Source organism: Rana temporaria, chromosome 1, assembly GCF_905171775.1.
Source record: "Rana temporaria chromosome 1, aRanTem1.1, whole genome shotgun sequence".
Lineage (NCBI taxonomy): Eukaryota > Metazoa > Chordata > Amphibia > Anura > Ranidae > Rana > Rana temporaria.
The window spans coordinates 25,784,993-25,805,234 of NC_053489.1; the positions used below are offsets into that span (position 1 = coordinate 25,784,993).

Consider the following 20,242-nt stretch of genomic DNA (forward strand, 5'->3'; position numbering starts at 1 on the left):
CCACATCACAGTAGTCCCTGTAACACTTTGGTCTGACTGTGATGCGAGTTGAGGTCCATAGACCTCAAGTTTACACAGGCATTCCCTGAAATTGCGTCAAAATCACGGCCGCAAAATCGCGCTATTTTAAGTTGCGCAAGTGGGAAAGGGGCTTTAATGTTCTTGTAATCTTTTTCATTGTGTTTTTCTATAGGAAATGTCACTTGGTCTTTTAAAGCCCAACCTGGAGTTGGGCTTTAAAGGTTCCTTTTTTTTTTTTTAATAACAAACATGTCATACTTACCTCTACTGTGCAGCTCGTTTTGCACGGAGTGGCCCCGATCCTTGTCATTTGGGGTCCCTCAGCGGCTGTCTCGGGCTCCTCCCTGCAAGAGCTAACCCCCTTCTGGGAAGCACTCTCCCAAGGGGGTTAGCTTGCAGGCGCGCTCCCGCCATAACTGCCGACTGTATCACTCTGCCCCGCCCACCGGCGCGCCACTTCATTGATTTGATTGAGCCAATGGCTGCACTGCTATAGATTATCCAATGAATGAGCCGAGAAGCCACCGCGTTCATGACACGGGACTTTCGAGGCCTCAGGTAAGTAAACGGGGGGGGGGGGGCTTGGGGGTGCTAATCGTCGAATGTTTTTAAGGTGAAAAAACATGTACCTTTACAACCCCCTTTAAGAATCCCAATGCCTCAAATGGTTCTACCAATTCAAGTGTCTTGGGCAGATTTGTGTTTTTTTTTTTTTTTTTTTTTTACTCAGGATCCTCCATGATTAAAATTCCAAATAATTACTGGCCTTCTATTTTATTTTCAGGGTAAAAGAGTTAAGAAGAGGAATAAAGAACACCCCCGCTTGCACTAATCGAAGCAGAAGCTCTTCTTGTTTGTCTCCAAAACGTGTTCAGAATTCATCCTCCACACTGAGTGAAAAAATCTCCCCAAAAAAAGTAAAACTGGGTGCACAATACTCATCTACCTCAGTCACCGCAAAGGCTAAATCCTGTCCATCTGTCTTCCATCCCACCAACGTCCCCCTGTCCTCGACCCCAAAAACCACAATTAAGCCAAATAATACAAAAAGTTCCCCCAATCAAGCTTGGCTTGCCCACACCACTCCAGTGAAAGGTGTCCTCAGACTTGGACACAATGGTACAAAGAAATGTGATCAACAAGACAAGGCTCCTGCGCAAGGGAATCCTCAAGATGGTAAATCAGATGTGGAAACAGAATTCAAAGTTCACTTCAACCATCGACACCTAGTGCAACATGTTCAACCTGTACAACCAGTACAGAAACATATTGTCCCAAGGACTGCAATGCATTTTGGGGAACAGAACCCAAGACCAGGGGATAAAGTCTATCAGAAGATTTGCAGTGAGCTGAGTAATATTCCAGAGCAAAAAGAGAGAGAGGACCACTTAAGACATTACCACCAGCAGTTCCAAAACCCACCTATTTTCCAACAAAAGCTGCATTATCGACCACTAGAAAAGATGTTGGACCTCTATAAGCCCCAAGAAGTTATTGTTGGCCACATCAACACTTCTCATCACGAGGGACAACCTCTGGAAGACCCTGATGATAGTGATTTTAGCGAAGACTCGTTTTCCTATGCGTCGGTCCAGAAGAAAGTGAAGAAAGGAGAGCTGGTCCGTGAAAGGCTTTCATTCTTCCTTCACCAGAGTTCTTCGGGAGCGGAAGATCGAAAGTCAGTAGAAAGAGGTCAGGGTTTAAGCTTTAATCATTCTGAATCTCAGGAACAAAAGCAGGGCGTAAGTTGTGACTGTACGGGCAGTTGTGGGTTTTCGGAGGAGAAACCACAACATGGCCGCCAAAATGTATGGGGTTCTGAAGAGGATCCCACCAGCGAATGCGACTCGTCAAATATCAGCGATGCCCCAGAAAAACCTTATTCTTCTCAGGAGGAACTCCCAAACCAGCCGAAGAAGAAAAGTGAGCTTTCATCCAAGAGTAGTTCTCAGACAAACACTTCTAGTGATTCTGTTGCAGAACAAGAACCACAAAACAGATCTTCCCCTCTGATTGGTTCTCGAGCCGACGGATCTTCCCCTCTGATTGGTTCTCAAGCAGGAGAAGCCATGTTGAGCAGAGACTGTTATGGGAAAGCTGTGAACAATTCTTCAGACTCTTCTGCCGCAGTGATGGCTCCTCTGACCGTGTCGCTGCTCCAGGACAACTGGTCTATGGAGTCGGCCCAAGACTTTCGACTTCACAGCTCCCCTAAATCAATGGGGGCTTCAAAGAATGGCAGTTTTGAAAAAGCATCTCTTCTAGAGTCCGAAATCGATGAGCAGTCTATAGAAAATAATCTCTCGGCCCTTGTAAAGAAAATGCTTCATTATAATGAAAGTTTACAGTTGCAAAACTCTCAGCATGACAAAGAGTGGTGCCTGGAAGCCAAAGATGAATGCAAGCCACCTAGCTTGACAAATTCGCCATCTTTTATGGCACATCAGGGATCATATGAAGGAAGGTCCTCAAAACCGGCAAATATGGGACATTCACCAAAGAAGTTTGATTTTAGCAACAGTGACTCATCTGTGGACTTTGAAATTTCCAGATCGAATGATCAGATTAGTCGATATGATGCAGATGCTGAGGAAACTGCAGCAAACTTTCAAAGATACTGGGCTTCCCCTGTTTTATTAGACAGGAAAAATCCTGGAAAAGAAAATGACCAGAAAGAGATTTTATGTCTGTCGCCCTCAGATCCCTTTGCTACTTCCAACACGCAATCTGGTTGCAACCAGCCTACTTCAGCGAGCCACAACCGACGGCAAGAGTTGAGTGTTGAAGACGCTGGTTTTAGCAGCTTAGAAGACTCGTTCAGGTTCCCCTTTAAGGACAGTAAACTGGAACATATTAAGAATAAACTCCTGAAATGCATATTGGCCCATCAGGGTAATAAGGAAGACGAGATAAGTCTCAGGAATTCCAAAAACAAAACCACTTCCAGTGGTCAGTTATCATTGTCCCAAGTCAGCAGTCAAAGCACAAGAGAGTTTGAAAAAGTGCAGTAAGTGAACCGTAGAAAAAAAGTTTTCATATCTTGTTTGTTGATTGTGTTGTTCTGATCTCCTGATATCCCTTAACCACTTAAGACCCAGACCTCTAGGCAGCTAAAGGACCCGGACAGTTTTTGCGATTCGGCACTGCGTCGCTTTAACTGACAATTGCGCGGTCGTGCGACGTGGCTCCCAAACAAAATTGGCGTCCTTTTTTCCCCACAAATAGCCACGGCTGGGACCATCTGGTCTGCCGTAAATCTCCTATGAGCGGCATCCGGGGCCGGTGGATCCGCTCTCCGACTCACCGATTGCAGCGATGATTTGTTGGAAGCGCCAGAGGGCGGCGGGAAGGAGGGGGGGACGTCCCCCTTTGCCACCTGTAAGAACGATCAAGCGGCGGAACAGCCACTATGATCAATCTTATGGTGTATGGAATCGCCGGCTGAAAATGCCGATATCTGAATGATACCTGTAGCTGCACCCATCATTCAGATATACCACCACAAAGACCAGGACGTCATATGACGTCCTCTGGGGGCGTGAAGTGGTTAATGCATAGGATGCATTAAGGTGAAAAAACACGAAGCTTTAAAACCCCTTTTTAAGAGCAAAAAATTATTTATTCAAAATCATTGCCTGTAATTTAAGTACTTCTAGTATAAGTACCTCTAATTCCTCTGCTAAGTGGTGAACATGTGTTAAATCTAGAATAAGGTGACCTCATCAGTCTACTGCTGCTCCTTTGTTCAGACACTAGGTGGGGGGTGTTCATGACTTTGTACAGTAGAAGTCAAGGACCTAACTGTGCTGCCTGGCAGGCATACCTAGATCACTAGACCCAACTGCACATGATTACAAATCCTCTGATGTGTAAACCGTACATGTAACTGCTTGCCTAGAGTGGAGCTTATGACCTGTTGGCCTCTTAAGTAGCTGTGCATTTAGAAAGAGGTCAGTCATATTCTAGTGTGCAGAAATCAAATTGTCTGTCTAAGCCCTGTCTGGGGTCAGGCTTGGGGACCAGTAGCTGTAGCAGTAGAGAGGTTCAAAGGTAGTAAGCTGAAATGTACACGCAGATTCCCCCCCCCATAGCGCAGGGTCTAAGCACTAAACGGCAGGGCTTTTTTTTTTCAGTGGGAACGCAGTTCCGGCACCTCCTGGACTGATTGTATGTAATGGCAAGGGGGGCTGGGCTGTGCTGTAGGGTATTGATGCTCACTGCTGGGGGATCTATTCTAACTGCAGGGGACCAATTTTTGCAGGGTGGTCTACTTTTGCTGAGGAGGTCTATTGTTGCTGGTGGGGGGCCTATTGTTGTTGGGGGTGGGTCTTATGTTGCTGCAGTGGGTGAGTTGTTGCTGCAAGAGATCCACTGTTTAAGGAGGGGTCTATTGTTGATGGTTGCCAGAGAGTCTATTAATGCTGGCTGTGCGAAGATCTGTTGATGCTGCTGGGAGTCTATTGTTGCTGGAGGGGGGGGGGGATTTTGTTGTTGGTGGTCCATTGTTCGAGGGATCTATTGTTTCTGGCTGCAGGGGATCTATTTTACTGATTTTCTTGATATTACCAAATTCCATACAAATTTCTTAGCGCCACAAAATGATACTTGGTTCTGTATTGTCTAAAAGGGGCGGTACTGGGAGGTGGGTATAGGATGGAACCAAGGGAAGGTGCTTGGAGGTGGGTAGGGGCAAGGAAGAGGGGTGACTCAGAAAGGGGGAGTTCCTGCACCTATTATCTGAGAAAAAAAGCCCTGCTAAACGGTATTCACCAGAGCTCCTGATGGTGGAGACGGGTTTTGCTGCGTGTTAGTACCAGGTCGAGGTCCTCAGGATTGCCCTACCAGGAGTTGAGCAAGCTGGGGGTCCGGTAGTTGATATAACATGTATGGATCAAGCAGAAGAGTAGTCGGTAAACAAGCCATAGGTCAGTAACAAGTAATAGCTGGATGTGATCAAACGGAAGCGTAGATGATGAACAAGCTAAGGGTTGATGAGGGAAGTTCATTAAAAGAGCACAGGGTTCAAGAGAAACCAGACCCAAGATAGGGTTGTCCAATGGGTCAGACGGGGAGCTGTCCAGCATCCCTGGTGACACGTGTGTAAAATAACAACATCCGCGCTCAGTAAAAAATCAAACATAACAGCAGCTAAGCACCATAACCCAGATATTGGGCACCAAGTCATATGTAAAAATATATAAAGTGCAGCACTTAAGCACTATTTTTTTATTGCTTTTTATGTGGATATAGCATATAATAACTGTAAAGTGCAAAAGTAGTTGCAACTACTGTGTAATACAGATTATACATGTGTCCAACATAATACAGAAAACACACATTGTATTATAAAGTGCAAAAACAACATATAAAGTGGCAAGTAATCATTAACCACTTAAGACCCGGACCTTTAGGCAGCTAAAGGACCTGGCCAGTTTTTGCGATTCGGCACTGCGTCGCTTTAACTGACAATTGCGCGGTCGTGCGACGTGGCTCCCAAACAAAATTGGCGTCCTTTTTCCCCCTTTCTTTTGGTGGTATTTGATCACCTCTGCGGTTTTTATTTTTTGCGCTATAAACAAAAATAGAGCGTCAATTTTGAAAAAAATTCTATATTTTTTACTTTCTTTATCGTTACATCACGGGACACAGAGCGGCATTCATTACTATATGGGTTATATGGAGTACCTTCAGGTGTAGACACTGGCAATCTTCAAACAGGAAATGCCCCTCCCTATATAACCCCCTCCCATAGGAGGAGTACCTCAGTTTTTTCGCCAGTGTCTTAGGTGTTAGTCATGGTTTAGCTTGCCTCCGCATCCTTGGGATTAGGTGAGCTACCGGTTCTGTCCAAAAAAGCCTGAGCGCTAAAGTGGTCAGTAACCGGACCCCAAACCCTTGGGGTATAGCCCATAATGCTTTCTTTTCAAGAGAGCTGGACCCTGGGCCCAGAACTTAGAAAACCTTTGGGCGCCTAATGTTTTCTGTTTGCCAGGGTGCTGTATGGGCCCAGGACAGTGGATCCTTCATGGAAGAAGAAGGTTCCCAGGGCCTGAAGGTCTAGACATCCCCACGGAGATGGGGGAAGATTGGGCCTCTTGCTTTGCAAAGTCCTGCGGCATGGAGCAGGTAAGTAAGGGGAAAACTTGCGGAACTTGGCTCTTAGCAAGTTTTTTCTGGGAGGTCACAGGGGACATGCCTAAAAGTTATGCATTGCATCTGGCAAACCAGTCACATATCATGAAGATAGGATGGCTCTATATGTTATTATTCCCCATAAAAAGTGACCTCCCTGGTAGTGTTGGAAAAGCTGTGAGTGGGGCCTTTTGTGTACAAATGTATGTGTGTGTCAGAGAGCTATGCTTACCTGCAAGCCTCCAGGCGATGCTCTATCCAGTCCTCTTCCTCATGCCTGCAAAGCAGGCAAAACGCTGACCTCCTCGTGGGTTCCAGGCCTGCGGCTGCAGGAACAGAGAGGCCCTTCCTCCCAACCCCCCCCCCCGTCGGCGGGCGCGCGCGCGGTGCGCGTGCACGTGTTATAGACGCATTTGGCGCCGTTTTAGCTGGGGGGGAAGGGCGGGTCAGTGGTTTAAGGAAGGGGCGGCCCTTCCTTAGATGCCACAGCTCATTCAAATACTTGGCTTGAGGGAGGAAGGACTGGAGTGAAGCACGGGGCGCTGAGGACACACAGTGGCCAGAAAGAATACTACAGTCTTCAGAAGATTGTGGTTTAGCCTAGGAATAGGCTGGTTTTTCTTTTCCATCTCATAGTCTTTTCTTTGGCAATACTACTCAGGGGGATAGAATGTTTTTTCTTGCCTAGATTGAAAAAAAAAAAAAAAAAAAAAAAAGGAAAAGTTTTTCTTTGAAAAAAAAAAAAAAAAAAAGTGTCATCTGGGGTAGAGGAAACATTTTTTATTCCCCAAACAGGTGTCTGGGCATTTAACTATTTATAAGTCCCAGGTACCAATAAGTAGCAGGTGTACCTCGGTATTGTACCATGGCATCAAGGAACAAGTCAGAGGGTACAAAAGGTGGGGATTCCCCCACAGGGTCTGAGGTCTCGGATAGAGCTATGCCGCTGCTTTCCCCACTGGGAGCCTTTGGGCCATCGGGATCTGGGACTGGAGCTGACGCGAGTCAACCCAACCCTAAGATGGTCACGGAGGAGGTGTTACTCACCTCTTTAAATGAAATGCGGAGAAGCATGGGAGAAATGATAGCCGCAGCTATGCGGGGTAGTAAGCGGAATAGATCTCCGTCACCCGTGCGCGGACCCTCGGAAGAGGAGGTCCTTTCCTCTGGGGAATTGGACAACCTCTTGGACAAGGACCAAGTAGGTTCAGGGATCGAGGATCCGGATACTGAGGAATCTGGGGCAGTCTCCCTGTGGGAGAGCTGGTGGATTCAAGGCTTGACGGACTTGGTCCATAAGGCATTCAACCTGCCTGTACCAGATCTCCAGGTATCAACGGTTTCAGCTTTGGGCTCACTGAGGGCGCCTCAAAGCAGTGCTGTGTTTCCGATCCATCCTCTATTGGAGGGAGTCTTGTTCCAAGATTGGAACAAACCAGACAAGGTTTTCTTACCACCTAAGAAATTTTCTGTCTTGTATCCTATGGAAGAAAAGTTTTACAAGAGATGGGCTTCTCCTGTAGTAGACGCAGCCATCTCATGTGTTAACAAGTCGTTAACATGCCCTGTAGAAAACATACAGGTTTTCAAAGATCCAGTTGATAAGCGCTTGGAAGCACTACTTAAGAACTCCTTCACTTCTGCAGGGGCAGTAGTACAGCCAGCCGTGGCTGCGATTGGAGTCGCTCAAGCTTTATCGGATCAATTTAAGCAAATGCTTGAACTTATTCCTGCCGAGCAGGCAGAAGAATTTTCGGATGTCCCTAAGGCCATATGTTTTACGGTAGACGCAATCAAGGATTCTATCCAGCAAGCGTCACGTTTATCGTTATCCCTTATCCATATGAGAAGGCTCTTATGGTTAAAAAGCTGGGAGGCTGAGCCCCCATGCAAGAAGCTCCTGGTAGGGTTCCCCTTCCATGGAGGACGGCTCTTCGGAGAGGACCTAGATAAATACATTCAGACCATTTCAAGCGGCAAGAGTACTCTCTTGCCAACTAAGAAGAAGGTTCAGGGGCCTGCGTTTAAACGACAGTCCTCCCCTGGGCAGGGGCCCTCTAATGCCAAGCAGTATCGACGGCCTCCTGCAAGAACAAACTTCGGCTTCAACAGCAGATCACAAGGACAGGCTGTTAGAGGCAAGAGGCAGTGGTTTCGCAAACCAGCAAAACCAGCCCCCAAGTCTACCTTATGAAGGGGCGCCCCCACCCACGAAGGTGGGGGGAAGGCTGCGACTCTTTTCGGAGATTTGGGAAGCCAGCATTCCCGACGAGTGGGTACGGTCTTCCGTGGCCACAGGCTACAAGCTAGAGTTCCTAAGGTTTCCTCCTCCTCATTTCCAGGAGTCGAGGATTCCAAACGATCTGGAGAAAGGAGCCGCATTAAGATCGGCTCTAGATCATCTACTTTCCCAGGAAGTAATAGTAGAGGTACCAGTCCTGGAACAGGGACTGGGTTTCTACTCCAACCTATTCATCATCCCAAAGCCCAATGGAGATGTCAGGCCAATTTTGGACCTAAAGATGGTAAATGCATACTTAAGGGTCCGCTCATTTCGGATGAAATCCGTGCGGTCAGCAGCTGCCACACTCCAAAAGGACGACTTCATGGCGTCCATAGACATAAAGGATGCCTACCTTCATGTTCCAATTTATCAGCCACATCAAAGATATCTACGCTTTATGGTGGCTTCACGTCATTTCCAATTCGTGGCGCTTCCCTTCGGGTTGGCTACGGCCCCCCGGGTGTTCACGAAGGTTCTAGCTCCAATCCTAGCCAAGCTAAGGATCCAAGGGGTCACGATCCTAGCATACCTGGACGACCTCCTAGTCATAGACCACTCGTCTCCCGGCTTGGAGCGAGCAGTGGCCCTCACGGTCCAATACCTCGAGAGGTTCGGCTGGGTCCTAAATCGAGAAAAGTCAGCATTCCAGCCCACAAGGCAGTTGGAATATCTCGGCATGAGATTAGACACAGAACAACAAAGGGTGTTCCTACCTCTGAGGAAGGTCAAAGCCATCAAGGAATTAATCCTACTGGTTCTAAGCAAGAAAGAACCGACTATTCGCCTATGTATGAGACTACTAGGCAAGATGGTGGCTACATTCGAGGCGGTACCATACGCCCAGAGCCACACTCGCATCCTGCAGGCAGCCATCCTGTCAGCATGGAGCAGAAGGCCACAGGCCTTGGATATCCCGTTGCCACTCTCATCAAGAGTCCGGCAAAGTCTGTGTTGGTGGTTAGACCCTCAGAATCTACTGAAGGGAAAGTCTTTCAGCCCAGTAGCTTGGAAGATAGTGACCACAGACGCCAGCCTGACGGGCTGGGGAGCAATTGTGGATGGTTCCACTCGCCAAGGTATTTGGGCAAAGCCAGAGAAGCTGTTACCCATCAACATCTTGGAGCTCAGAGCTGTTCGACTAGCCCTCAGGGCTTGGACGTCGAAATTGCAGGGGTTCCCGGTGAGAATTCAATCAGACAATGCCACGGCAGTGGCATACATAAATCACCAAGGGGGAACCAGGAGTCAGGCCGCTCAGAGAGAAGTGAGCTTGATTCTCCTATGGGCAGAGGCTCATGTGCCCTGCATATCGGCAATATTCATTCCCGGAGTGGACAACTTTCAGGCGGACTTCTTAAGCCGCCAGACTCTATGGCCGGGGGAATGGTCTCTGCATCCACAAGTCTTTCAAGCACTCTGCCAAAGATGGGGAGTGCCGGACGTGGATATCATGGCATCGAGACTCAACAAGAAGCTAGACAGGTTCATGTCCCGCTCAAGGGATCCGATGGCCTGCGGAACCGATGCTCTGGTTTGCCCTTGGCATCAGTTCAAACTTCTTTATGCGTTTCCCCCGCTCCAGTTACTACCCCGCCTGCTGCGCAGGATCAGGGTGGAGCGCATACCAGTCATCCTGGTAGCTCCAGCATGGCCCAGAAGGGCATGGTACTCACTAATCCTAAGGATGGTAGTGGGAAACCCTTGGACTCTGCCTCTAAGGCCAGACCTGCTATCGCAAGGTCCGATCCTCCACCCTGCCTTACGGCATCTAAATTTGACGGCCTGGAAGCTGAATCCTTGATTCTCAGGGGTAGAGGTCTGTCTCAGAAGGTAATCTCTACCCTAATCAGAGCCAGGAAACCGGTCTCTAGGGTGATTTATCACAGGGTCTGGAAGGCCTATATAGGCTGGTGCGAGTCCAAGCTATGGCTTCCTCGCAGGTTCACCATAGATAGAGTTTTAAGTTTTCTCCAGCTAGGAGTGGATAAAGGATTGGCATTAAGCACAATCAAAGGACAGATTTCTGCCCTGTCAGTGTGGTTTCAGCGGCCGCTGGCCACCCACTCGCTGGTTAAGACCTTCCTTCAAGGGGTCTTACGTATTAAACCTCCAGTTAAATCCCCGCTTTGTCCGTGGGATTTAAATCTTGTCCTGTCAAGTTTACAGAAACAACCGTTTGAGCCGTTGGCTGAAGTTCCTTTGGTTCTACTGACAAGGAAGTTGGTATTTTTGGTTGCCATAGTTTCCGCAAGAAGAGTTTCGGAACTGGCAGCCTTATCCTGTAAGGAACCATATCTTATATTTCATAAGGACAAGGTCGTTCTCCGCCCTCATCCTTCCTTCCTACCGAAGGTCATATCCAGTTTTCATTTGAACCAGGATTTGGTATTACCATCCTTCTTCCCTAAACCTACTTCCAGAAAGGAAGGGTTGCTGCATACCTTGGATATTGTCAGGGCCATGAAGGCCTATCTTAAAGCTACAGAGAAAATCCGAAAAACAGATGTGCTGTTTATTCTACCGGATGGGCCCAAGAAGGGGCAGGCAGCTGCAAAGTCCACCATTTCTAGGTGGATCAAGCAATTAATCACTCAGGCCTACGGCTTGAAAGGGTTGCCTCCTCCAGTATCATTAAAGGCTCATTCTACTAGAGCCATGGGCGCCTCCTGGGCAGCACACCACCAGATCTCTATGGCTCAAGTTTGCAAGGCGGCAACCTGGTCTTCTGTCCACACATTTACAAAATTCTACAAGTTGGACGTAAGAAGGAATACTGATACTGCCTTCGGGCAGGCAGTGCTGCAAGCTGCAGTTTGAGACCCTCGGATCCCGGGGGCTCCTCTTTTTTTGAGTTAAATTTAAAATTTAAGATTATTTTTCTCAAATAAGTTGGATTTATTATGATTTGAGTATATCTCTAAATTAAATCCTTTTGTCTTGGAGATGTTCTCCCTCCCCTCATTGTAAGCATTGCTTTGGGACATCCCATATAGTAATGAATGCCGCTCTGTGTCCCGTGATGTAACGATAAAGAAAAAGAGATTTTTAATACAGCTTACCTGTAAAATCTTTTTCTTGGAGTACATCACGGGACACAGAGCTCCCACCCCTCTTTTTGAGGACCATTTTGGGAGGCATACTGCTTGCTACAAAACTGAGGTACTCCTCCTATGGGAGGGGGTTATATAGGGAGGGGCATTTCCTGTTTGAAGATTGCCAGTGTCTACACCTGAAGGTACTCCATATAACCCATATAGTAATGAATGCCGCTCTGTGTCCCGTGATGTACTCCAAGAAAAAGATTTTACAGGTAAGCTGTATTAAAAATCTCTTTTTTTGCTATAATAAATATCCCCCAAAAATATATATATATATATAAAAAAAGAATTCCTCAGTTTAGGCCGATACGTATTCTTCTACCTATTTTTGGTAAAAAAAACGCAATAAGCGTTTATCGGTTGGTTTGCGAAAAAGTTATAGCGTTTACAAAATAGGGGATAGTTTTATTGCATTTTTATAATTTTTTTTTTTTTTTTTTTACTACTAAGGAACATAAACTGATCAGCGTTTTTTTTTTTTTTTTTTTGTGACTTCGGACAATTTTGACACATTTTTGGGACCATTGTCCTTTTTCACAGCAAAAAATGCATTTAAAATGCATTGTTTATTGTGGAAATGACAGTTGCAGTTTGGGAGTTAACCACAAGGGGGCGCTGTTGGGGTTATGTGTTCCCTGAAGTGTGTTTACAACTGTAGGGGGGTGTGGCTGTAGGTGTGACGTCATCGATTGTGTCCCCCTATAAAAGGGAACACACGATCGATGCTGCTGCCACAGTGAAGAACGGGGAAGCGGTGATCAGGTCCGAGGGTCCCGGTGCTTCGGACCGGGTCGCGGGAGTGTGTAGGGGGAGGGGTTTTGTGGGGTCGTGGTTAAGTTCCAGCACCTATTGTAAGAGAAAAAAAAATGGATAGGTGTAATGGTAAGGTGTCCACCAGCTTTTGGTCATATAGGTAAGCTTGATAATGAGGTGTCCACCAGTTTTTGGTCATATAGGTAAGCTTGATAATACGGTGTCCACCAGTTTTTGGTCATATAGGTAGGCTTGATAATACGGTGTCCACAAGCTTTTGGTCATATAGGTAGGCTTGATAATAAGGTGTCCACCAGCTTTTGGTCATATAGGTAGGCTTGATAATACGGTGTCCACCAGCTTTTGGTCATATAGGTAGGCTTGATAATAAGGTGTCCACCAGCTTTTGGTCATATAGGTAGGCTTGCTAATAAGGTGTCCACCAGCTTTTGGTCATATAGGTAGGCTTGATAATAAGGTGTCCACCAGCTTTTGGTCATATAGGTAGGCTTGATAATAAGGTGTCCACCAGCTTTTGGTCATATAGGTAGGCTTGATAATACGGTGTCCACCAGCTTTTGGTCATATAGGTAGGCTTGATAATACGGTGTCCACCAGTTTTTGGTCATATAGGTAGGCTTGATAATAAGGTGTCCACCAGCTTTTGGTCATATAGGTAGGCTTGATAATAAGGTGTCCACCAGCTTTTGGTCATATAGGTAGGCTTGATAATAAGGTGTTCACCAGCTTTTGGTCATATAGGTAGGCTTGATAATAAGATGTCCACCACCTTTTGGCCATATAGGCACTATATATTTATTTTTACAACAGATTACCTGTACAGTAGCAGATTTCTAGTAGTAGTCATGAAATGGACATGTTGCTTAGACTGTGTGCCATGAGAGCTATGCCTGGGAATCCATTTCTTCCATCTGTAATGGAACCTGCTCTTTCTTCTAGGCAACTACTACTTCAAGCACACTGCAAGCAAATAAAAGAAGTATCAGCCCTGTGCTGCCAGGAAGAGGCGCTGCTGAGCTGTGTTTCTACCTCTGTAAGTACATTTTGGATTTTTTGTACATTGTGGATATTTTGCATTTTAGGGGGAACCTGTCACATAAACATCCTAGAGACATCATTATGAGGCAAAAAACGCAGTCAATGGACTCCTATCGTTGACCAGCAGCTGTGCCAAAGTCACAAAACCCACTTGACCATTTAAACCAGCTCTGAATCTAAAAAAGACATGGATCATGGAAACCCACAACCAACCGTTTCTATCAAAGCCATAAACGGTCCAAACATTTGGTTTCTTTGATTCCTTTGGTCGTTTTTGTGGTTGACGTTGGTTACATATGATCTAACACCTGTCTTGTGGGTGGCTATCATTTTTCAGAGTTTTATATAACCTGCTGAAGCCACACATAGCACACTTGTGATTGTAAGATTGTGCTGTGCAACCTCCCTCTTCTACACCAGTTTGGGTGAAACTGCACCAGGCTTTGAGAGGGTGGTTGTGACGGGAGTCGCTTTGGGTGGGGGGCCCGTGGAGCTCAGAATCCCTTGGAGAGGTTGGGGAAACCCTTGTTTCAGCTCCCCAGGCCCCTCTAATGTATGTTACCCTGTTTCTATTAGGGGCACAGGGTGACAGAGGAAACTGATGGCCAGTTACTAATGTACATTGAGAATGTGGTTTAGATTACTTCAGATGGGACAGTAATATTTATCCACAATATCTCCCAGGAAACATACAAAGACTATTCCTGGTTTATCTGATTCTGAACTATACATGTTATTTGAAAGAGCTGATCACATTGGCCTCTGTACAATGTAGGAGACGGGTAGTCTGCTACTGGTGGTCTCTTGCTATTGTGTGAAGGTGTCCTGTGTTTATACTTATGATAATGTGTATTGTAGTTTGTGAGCTTGGAGACGACCACTGCGTCACCTAGGCTGGGCAAATGACTAGTAAATTTGGCTCATGTTAGTTTCTGTTTCTGTTTCCAGTTTGTATTGTTAGGGTAATATGATGAGGAGGGGGCAACCTACTTTTCAAGTGTATAAAAAGCCTGTATCCTTGTGCAATAAAAGATTCAATGTTGCAGTTTTGTAACTGAGCTAGTCTCGCCTGGTTCTTGGTTACAATATGTGGCTGTAATAACTGATTATCTGAAGGTCTGGACTGGAGGAAGCAGTGTACTGATGGAAGCACTCAAGCGGAGTGCGACGGGGGGGTTTCCGTGACGGCAGTAAATAAAAACAACGTGTTTTACTGCAGATTAGCCTCAGAGATGGGAAGCCGGTGCTCAGGCCCAAGTGCCTTCAGACCATGGCAATAATTTACCAATACAATAAAGCCAGCTACTCGGTATCATCTAATACAGCAATTTCTTTATTGGCTACATGATGGGATACAACAAATAAGGCTACATGATGGGATACAACAAATAACGTACTAACGCATTTCGACCACATTCATCTGACACGGCTCAGGCTTCATCTGAAAAGTTGGTATGGTATTTGTTGTATCCCACCTTTTTTTAGGTCAGGTCAGGCATAATCCAGCTGTTGTGGGACTACACATCCCATGAGGCAATGTTAAACTCTGATGTTCACAGACATGATTAGGCATGATGGGAATTGTAGTTCCTGAACAACTGGAAGGCCATAGTTTGAAGACCCATGCAGTAGACCAGGGGTGCCCAACCTTTTGAAGAGTGAGGGCCACTTAAGCAACTTGGTGACCAGTCGAGGGCCACAATGAGCGGAGCGGACAGATGACAGGTTACGGCTTCTCTATAGACCTTCTGATCCGCCCAGATGGAAGGGGACAAATGTTTTGCGGATTGGAGGTAGGCGGGCGTAAACTGACATGTGTCGCTCTGTAGAGGTGAATTGAGGGTCCCATTTGGTCGGCTGATCGTGTGAAAAGGGCCCAAGACTGCTTTCACACTGTTGTGCTGCGGTTTACCCACACCGCGAGTGCCGCTGTGTCTATCCTGCGGGTTAGCCGAACTTTGCCTTAGACTCCGCCTGTGGCAAAAGCCGGCGTTGCAGAGGAAGCATCGGCTTATGGGGCTCTGCTCCACAGACGCTTTCTTCCTCTACCACCAGCTTCATTCACAACACTGATGCTGTGGTATGGCGGGTCGGCAACCTGCGATCTTTGCTTGCTAACCTGCCATTCCAGAGCAGGAGGTCGCAGGCTACATCAGAGGGCTCCGCGGGCCACTGGTTGGCCACCCCTGCAGTAGACCATTCTAAAGTCAGGACAGGCAGTGGGTAATTCTAATTCAATAAACCGCTTGAAGTCAAAATTCATGTGGCAACCAAAAAAACAATAGTTTGGGTGCAAAGCAGTGGTCAGCAATGAGAAACCGATAAGTTGGGTAACACAGTATGCAGAAAGTGAGGGAGCTAGGTAGCTTGTGATGGTTTTAAACCTGGTGCCAGAGAAGAGTAGCTAATCAAAGAGGGGCAGCCAGGAGCATGTGGCCTATGGCCAATCCAGCAGAGGAGGAAGGCTGGGTAGATGGAGCAACCCGCTGGCTACTAGGAAAACCTGGCACGGGTTGGTAGGAGAGTGAGACTCGCTTTCCTAACAATATTTTCTATAACTGTACAGACCTTATTGATGGCACAGACTGTTCTGGAGCCTAATATAATGCAATCGATTTCTTTTTCAGGATTTTCCAGAATATGTGAAAAAGTTGGATGAGATTCTGCTGCAGAAATCTAAGCACATCGAGAACCTCCGAACCCAATTGCAGCTGTTTCTGGACCTTTCCCCTGCGGACCTGTCATCTTTGTCCTCTGCCCTGGACCTCGGCGAGCGGGACGATGCAGAGCGCCTCTGCTGCTCATTACATTAAATATTTTACCATCCCACTAGGCCTTACAAGAACTTGGCTTCTTCGCGGTTCGCACTTTGGGGAAACCAACCTTTTTCATTTTCCCCTTTTGAATACATTGCTACAAAAGACTTTCCTGCCTGAACTTGAGAGGGAATAGTCAGACTGGCTTACAGGAGTGGTTGGGGACTGAAGTCGTGCTTTAGGAGACCATTGGAGACTGGGTGACATGTTCCATCATGGTTGTCCAACCCAGTGTTTCTCAACTCCAGTCCTCAAGGCGCCCCAACAGGTCATGTTTTCAGGATTTCCCTCAGATGAAACGGCTGTGGTAATTGCTAAGGCAGTGAAACTGATCAAATTGCCTATGCAAAATAATGGAAAGCCTGAAAACATGACCTGTTGGGGTGCCTTGAGGACTGAAGTTGAGAAACACTGGTCCAACCTGTGCCCCTCCAGCTGTTGCAGAACTACAAGTCCCATCATGCCTCTGTCTTTGCAAGTCTCAATGGACTTTCCTTGCAATGCCTCATGGTTCCTGTAGTTGTGCACCAGCTGGAGGGCCACAGGTTTGGACACCCATGTGTTACATGAAACGGCTAGATTACTGATATTAAAGGTCCTTTACACATCAATGCTCTCTCTACTGACTGCAGGGGCCTGGGAGCCACACTTCAAACACTAAAGGGCTCCACGTGGCCCTTGGGCTGCGGGTTGGACACCTGAGCTTTGATGTTCAATTACTGTGGGAATTTCATAATTGTGAACATTTGGTGTGGTGTGTTTGGAGTTGTTGCCGTTAGTTGGTCTCATACAGGCAATACATGGTGGGCGGGTGGGGTGTTCTGATTGATCAGTCAGTGCCTTTTTCATGCTCCTGTGTTCTTGCACCAGAGCAGGTTTTCCAGCTGTCGTTTGTAAAGCACATTAGCACACATCTTCAGGGTTACAAAACTTTGCTCTAAGGACAAAAGATGTACAGTGGAACCTCGGATTGCGAGGAACGTGGTTAACGAGCGTTTCGCAATACGAGTGCTGTTATTTTGAAAAAAATCCTAACTCGGTTTGCAAGTGTTGTCTTGCAACACGAGCAGGATTCAGGGCAAATCGGTGTGCAGTACCGCGTTTGGCCTGAGGTGGCGATAGGGCGCTGGAGCCAAACGGCGCAGATCGTAGCCGTTCGGAAATACTACATTCCCGAGCCTTGCCAAGCTGTCCTTGGTCTTTTCCAGCTTTTTCCTGGGGCTCTCCGCCGCCTCTGGCCGCATGCGGTATTGCATGCCATTGAAGTCAATGCGGAATGGATTATTTTAGTTTCCATTGACATCAATAGGGAAACTCGCTTTGATATGCGAGTACTTTTGATTACGAGCATTCTCCTGGAACGGATTATGCACGTAATCCGAGGTTCCACTGTAGAAGAGGATAAGCTTTCCTAGTAAATGTGCTTTTATTTTTAAAGGCTGAATAGACAGATGCTTGCTGAAGGTTCTTGAGAGGAGTGAGGCAGGTTGCTGTGATGTTTTCAGCAAACTATGTACAGCACCCTGATCGCCCCTCCCCACCAGCCAGATCCTGCATTGTGTAGAGAAGCACAGAGACACAATGATGACACCACTGTGTCTAAAATAATATATGTAATAAAAACAAAAGCTTTTATTAAAAAAAAAAATATGTATTAGCATGGTGATGAACAGGGAGAAAACCAGGCAAATTCTAAGAAGATTAAACTTCATCTTTAATGGCTTCTGTACCTTGGTATTGCCTTCCTGCATTTGAAAGTCTTGTCAGATGCAGATCAGAAGCTTCTCATCTCCTCCAGTGAAGGAGGAGAGATGACCGTTCAGAGGTTGTGTTTAACCTGCTTTGCTTGTAATCCAAACACCTGAAAAAAAGCAAAGCAGGTCAGATTCAGCCAATTTAAATGCATGTTTTCTCTTCCGTTCATGGACGGACACAGCAGCCTTTGACCTTAGGGTTATATCCGCTTCCTTCCAGGAAGCGGATATAACCCTAAGGTCAAAGGCTGCTGTGTCCGCCCATGAACTCAGAGAAATGAATTTTATGGTGAGTACAAAAATCCTATTTTTCACATTAACACCCTTCCACACCAACTCTACAGTAGGGTGACCAGACATCCCTGGTCCCGGGGACAGTCCCCGGATTGGATTTGAACAGGGGCTTGGGCAATTTCAAAGGAAGTCAGTGCAGAAAAGAAAAAATAGAATTGCACACCCGCTCTGCCGGTCCTACTAGCTTTAAATTAGGGTTATTTTTTTTCCCATTATCTGTGCCCCTTTCTGATGATTATGTGCTGGTCGGAGCGGAGGGAATATTTCTTCAGTTTTGGGCGCATGCCCATTGAGCTCCACTCACGTGTTCTTCTGCCTTGGCTCAAGTCCCGGCCAGCCGCCTGCCTGCTTATCTCCTTGCCTTCCCTGGCGGAGTGATCTTCCTCCGCTCCCCACCCAGGAGTAGTCGGGGCCCGGAGAGTGAGACTTGACAGGCTGTGAGGTGGGCGGCGGCGATGGGCAGAGAGTCGCTGATTGCTGCCATTACTAGTAAAAAAAAAAAAAAAAGTCTGTTGATAGACTGTTGTCCTAAAATCTGGCTGTTATTCCGCTTCTTTTTGCCAATTGTCGTCCAATTTTGGGCCAACAAATGTTGGATGACAGGCTAGTAAGTTTTTGGTGGACAACGGCCCCACGTCTCATTTTCTTATGGTTAGTACACAAATCCGTCACACAAGTTGAAAGTACAAACACGCATTCTTGGAATCCATGCTCACCAAACACAAAATTAGCAGAAGGGTGGCGCTCAAGAGCTGAAATTGCTCGTAGTACGTCACTACGCTCGTGTTTGTGGCACGACAATTGTGTACCTTTAGTATGCAAGACAAGATTCCGGCACATGCCCTTTTGACAAAAATCAGATGCCCAGTTGACCAACAATCGTACCGTGTGTACGAGGCTTAAGAGTCACATTTGTACTGATGCTTTGATGTCACTGGGCAGTCATCTGTAAACATGAGAATGTGAGACGGTTTGTAGGGAGAGCTAATGCTGGAGGACTGGACTGGTACACAGGGGTGGCGGTGTCCTCTATGAGCCTATAGGGAGAGCTAACACTGGAGGACTGAGCGGGTACACAGTGGTGACGGTGTCCTCTATGAGCCTATAGGTCATGTTTTCAGGATTTCCATTATTTTGCACAGGTGATTTGATCAGTTTCATTGCCTTAGTAATTACCACAGCTGTTTAATCTGAGGGAAATCCTGAAAACATGACCTGTTGGGGTGCCTTGAGGACTGGAGTTGAGAAACACTGCTATAGGGAGCGCTAACACTGGAGGACTGGACTGGTACACAGTGGGCAGTGTCCAGTATAAAAAGCCTATAGACCTGTTTCACAGGCTTCAGCTTGTATAAGAGAAGTTTGAACAGCAACATTTTTACAAAGCAATTGTAGAAGCTTTTAAAGTGATCGTCAGTTGCAGTAGTAGCAACTGACATCAATTGAAAAAAAAAAAAAAAAATTTCTTCATGAATTTAGGTCAATATGTATTCTGCATATTTTTGGTAAAAAAAAAGAAAGAAAATCCCAATAGGTGTGTATTGATTGGTTTGCGCAAAAGTTTTAGCGTCTACAAACTATGGGATATTTTTATTTATTTTTTTACTAGTAATGGCGGCAATCATTGACTTATAGCGGGACTTTTGGACACTAAGTGACACTTTTTGGGGACCAGTGACACTAATATAGTGATCAGTGCTAAAAAAAAAAAAATATATGCACTGAAACTACTAATGACGTTGGCTGGGAAGGGGTTAACATCAGGAGCGATTTAAAGGGGGTAATTATGTGCCTAGCCAGTGTTTTGGTACATTGTGGGAGGGGCTTTTACTAGTGGAAGACATGGATCCTAGTCCCCCACTTTGCAGACACGGGATCAATGCCTTCCCTCCTGTTTAGACCAGTGATCTGCCTTGTTTACATAGGCAGACTGCCGTTCTGCTAGATCATCGGAGGGTGCTGGTGGAGATGGAGTCCACGGTACCCGCCGCTGGGCGATTACTGCGGGAGCGAACCCCCATATGCATGCCC

General features: G+C 46.5%; 1 protein-coding gene across 1 annotated transcript in view; it reads left to right on the top strand.

Annotated features, from left to right (window-relative positions):
- KIF24 (kinesin family member 24) overlaps window positions 1-16,176 on the top strand; it is a 70,844-nt gene extending 54,668 nt beyond the window's left edge. Inside the window, exons 11-13 of the mRNA XM_040336032.1 lie at window positions 806-3,028; window positions 13,249-13,342; window positions 15,975-16,176. Of these exons, the coding sequence (XP_040191966.1) occupies window positions 806-3,028; window positions 13,249-13,342; window positions 15,975-16,160 (2,503 nt within the window). The 3' untranslated portion in view covers window positions 16,161-16,176. The remainder of the gene's footprint in view (window positions 1-805; window positions 3,029-13,248; window positions 13,343-15,974) is intronic.
- Window positions 16,177-20,242: the final 4,066 nt, after the last annotated feature.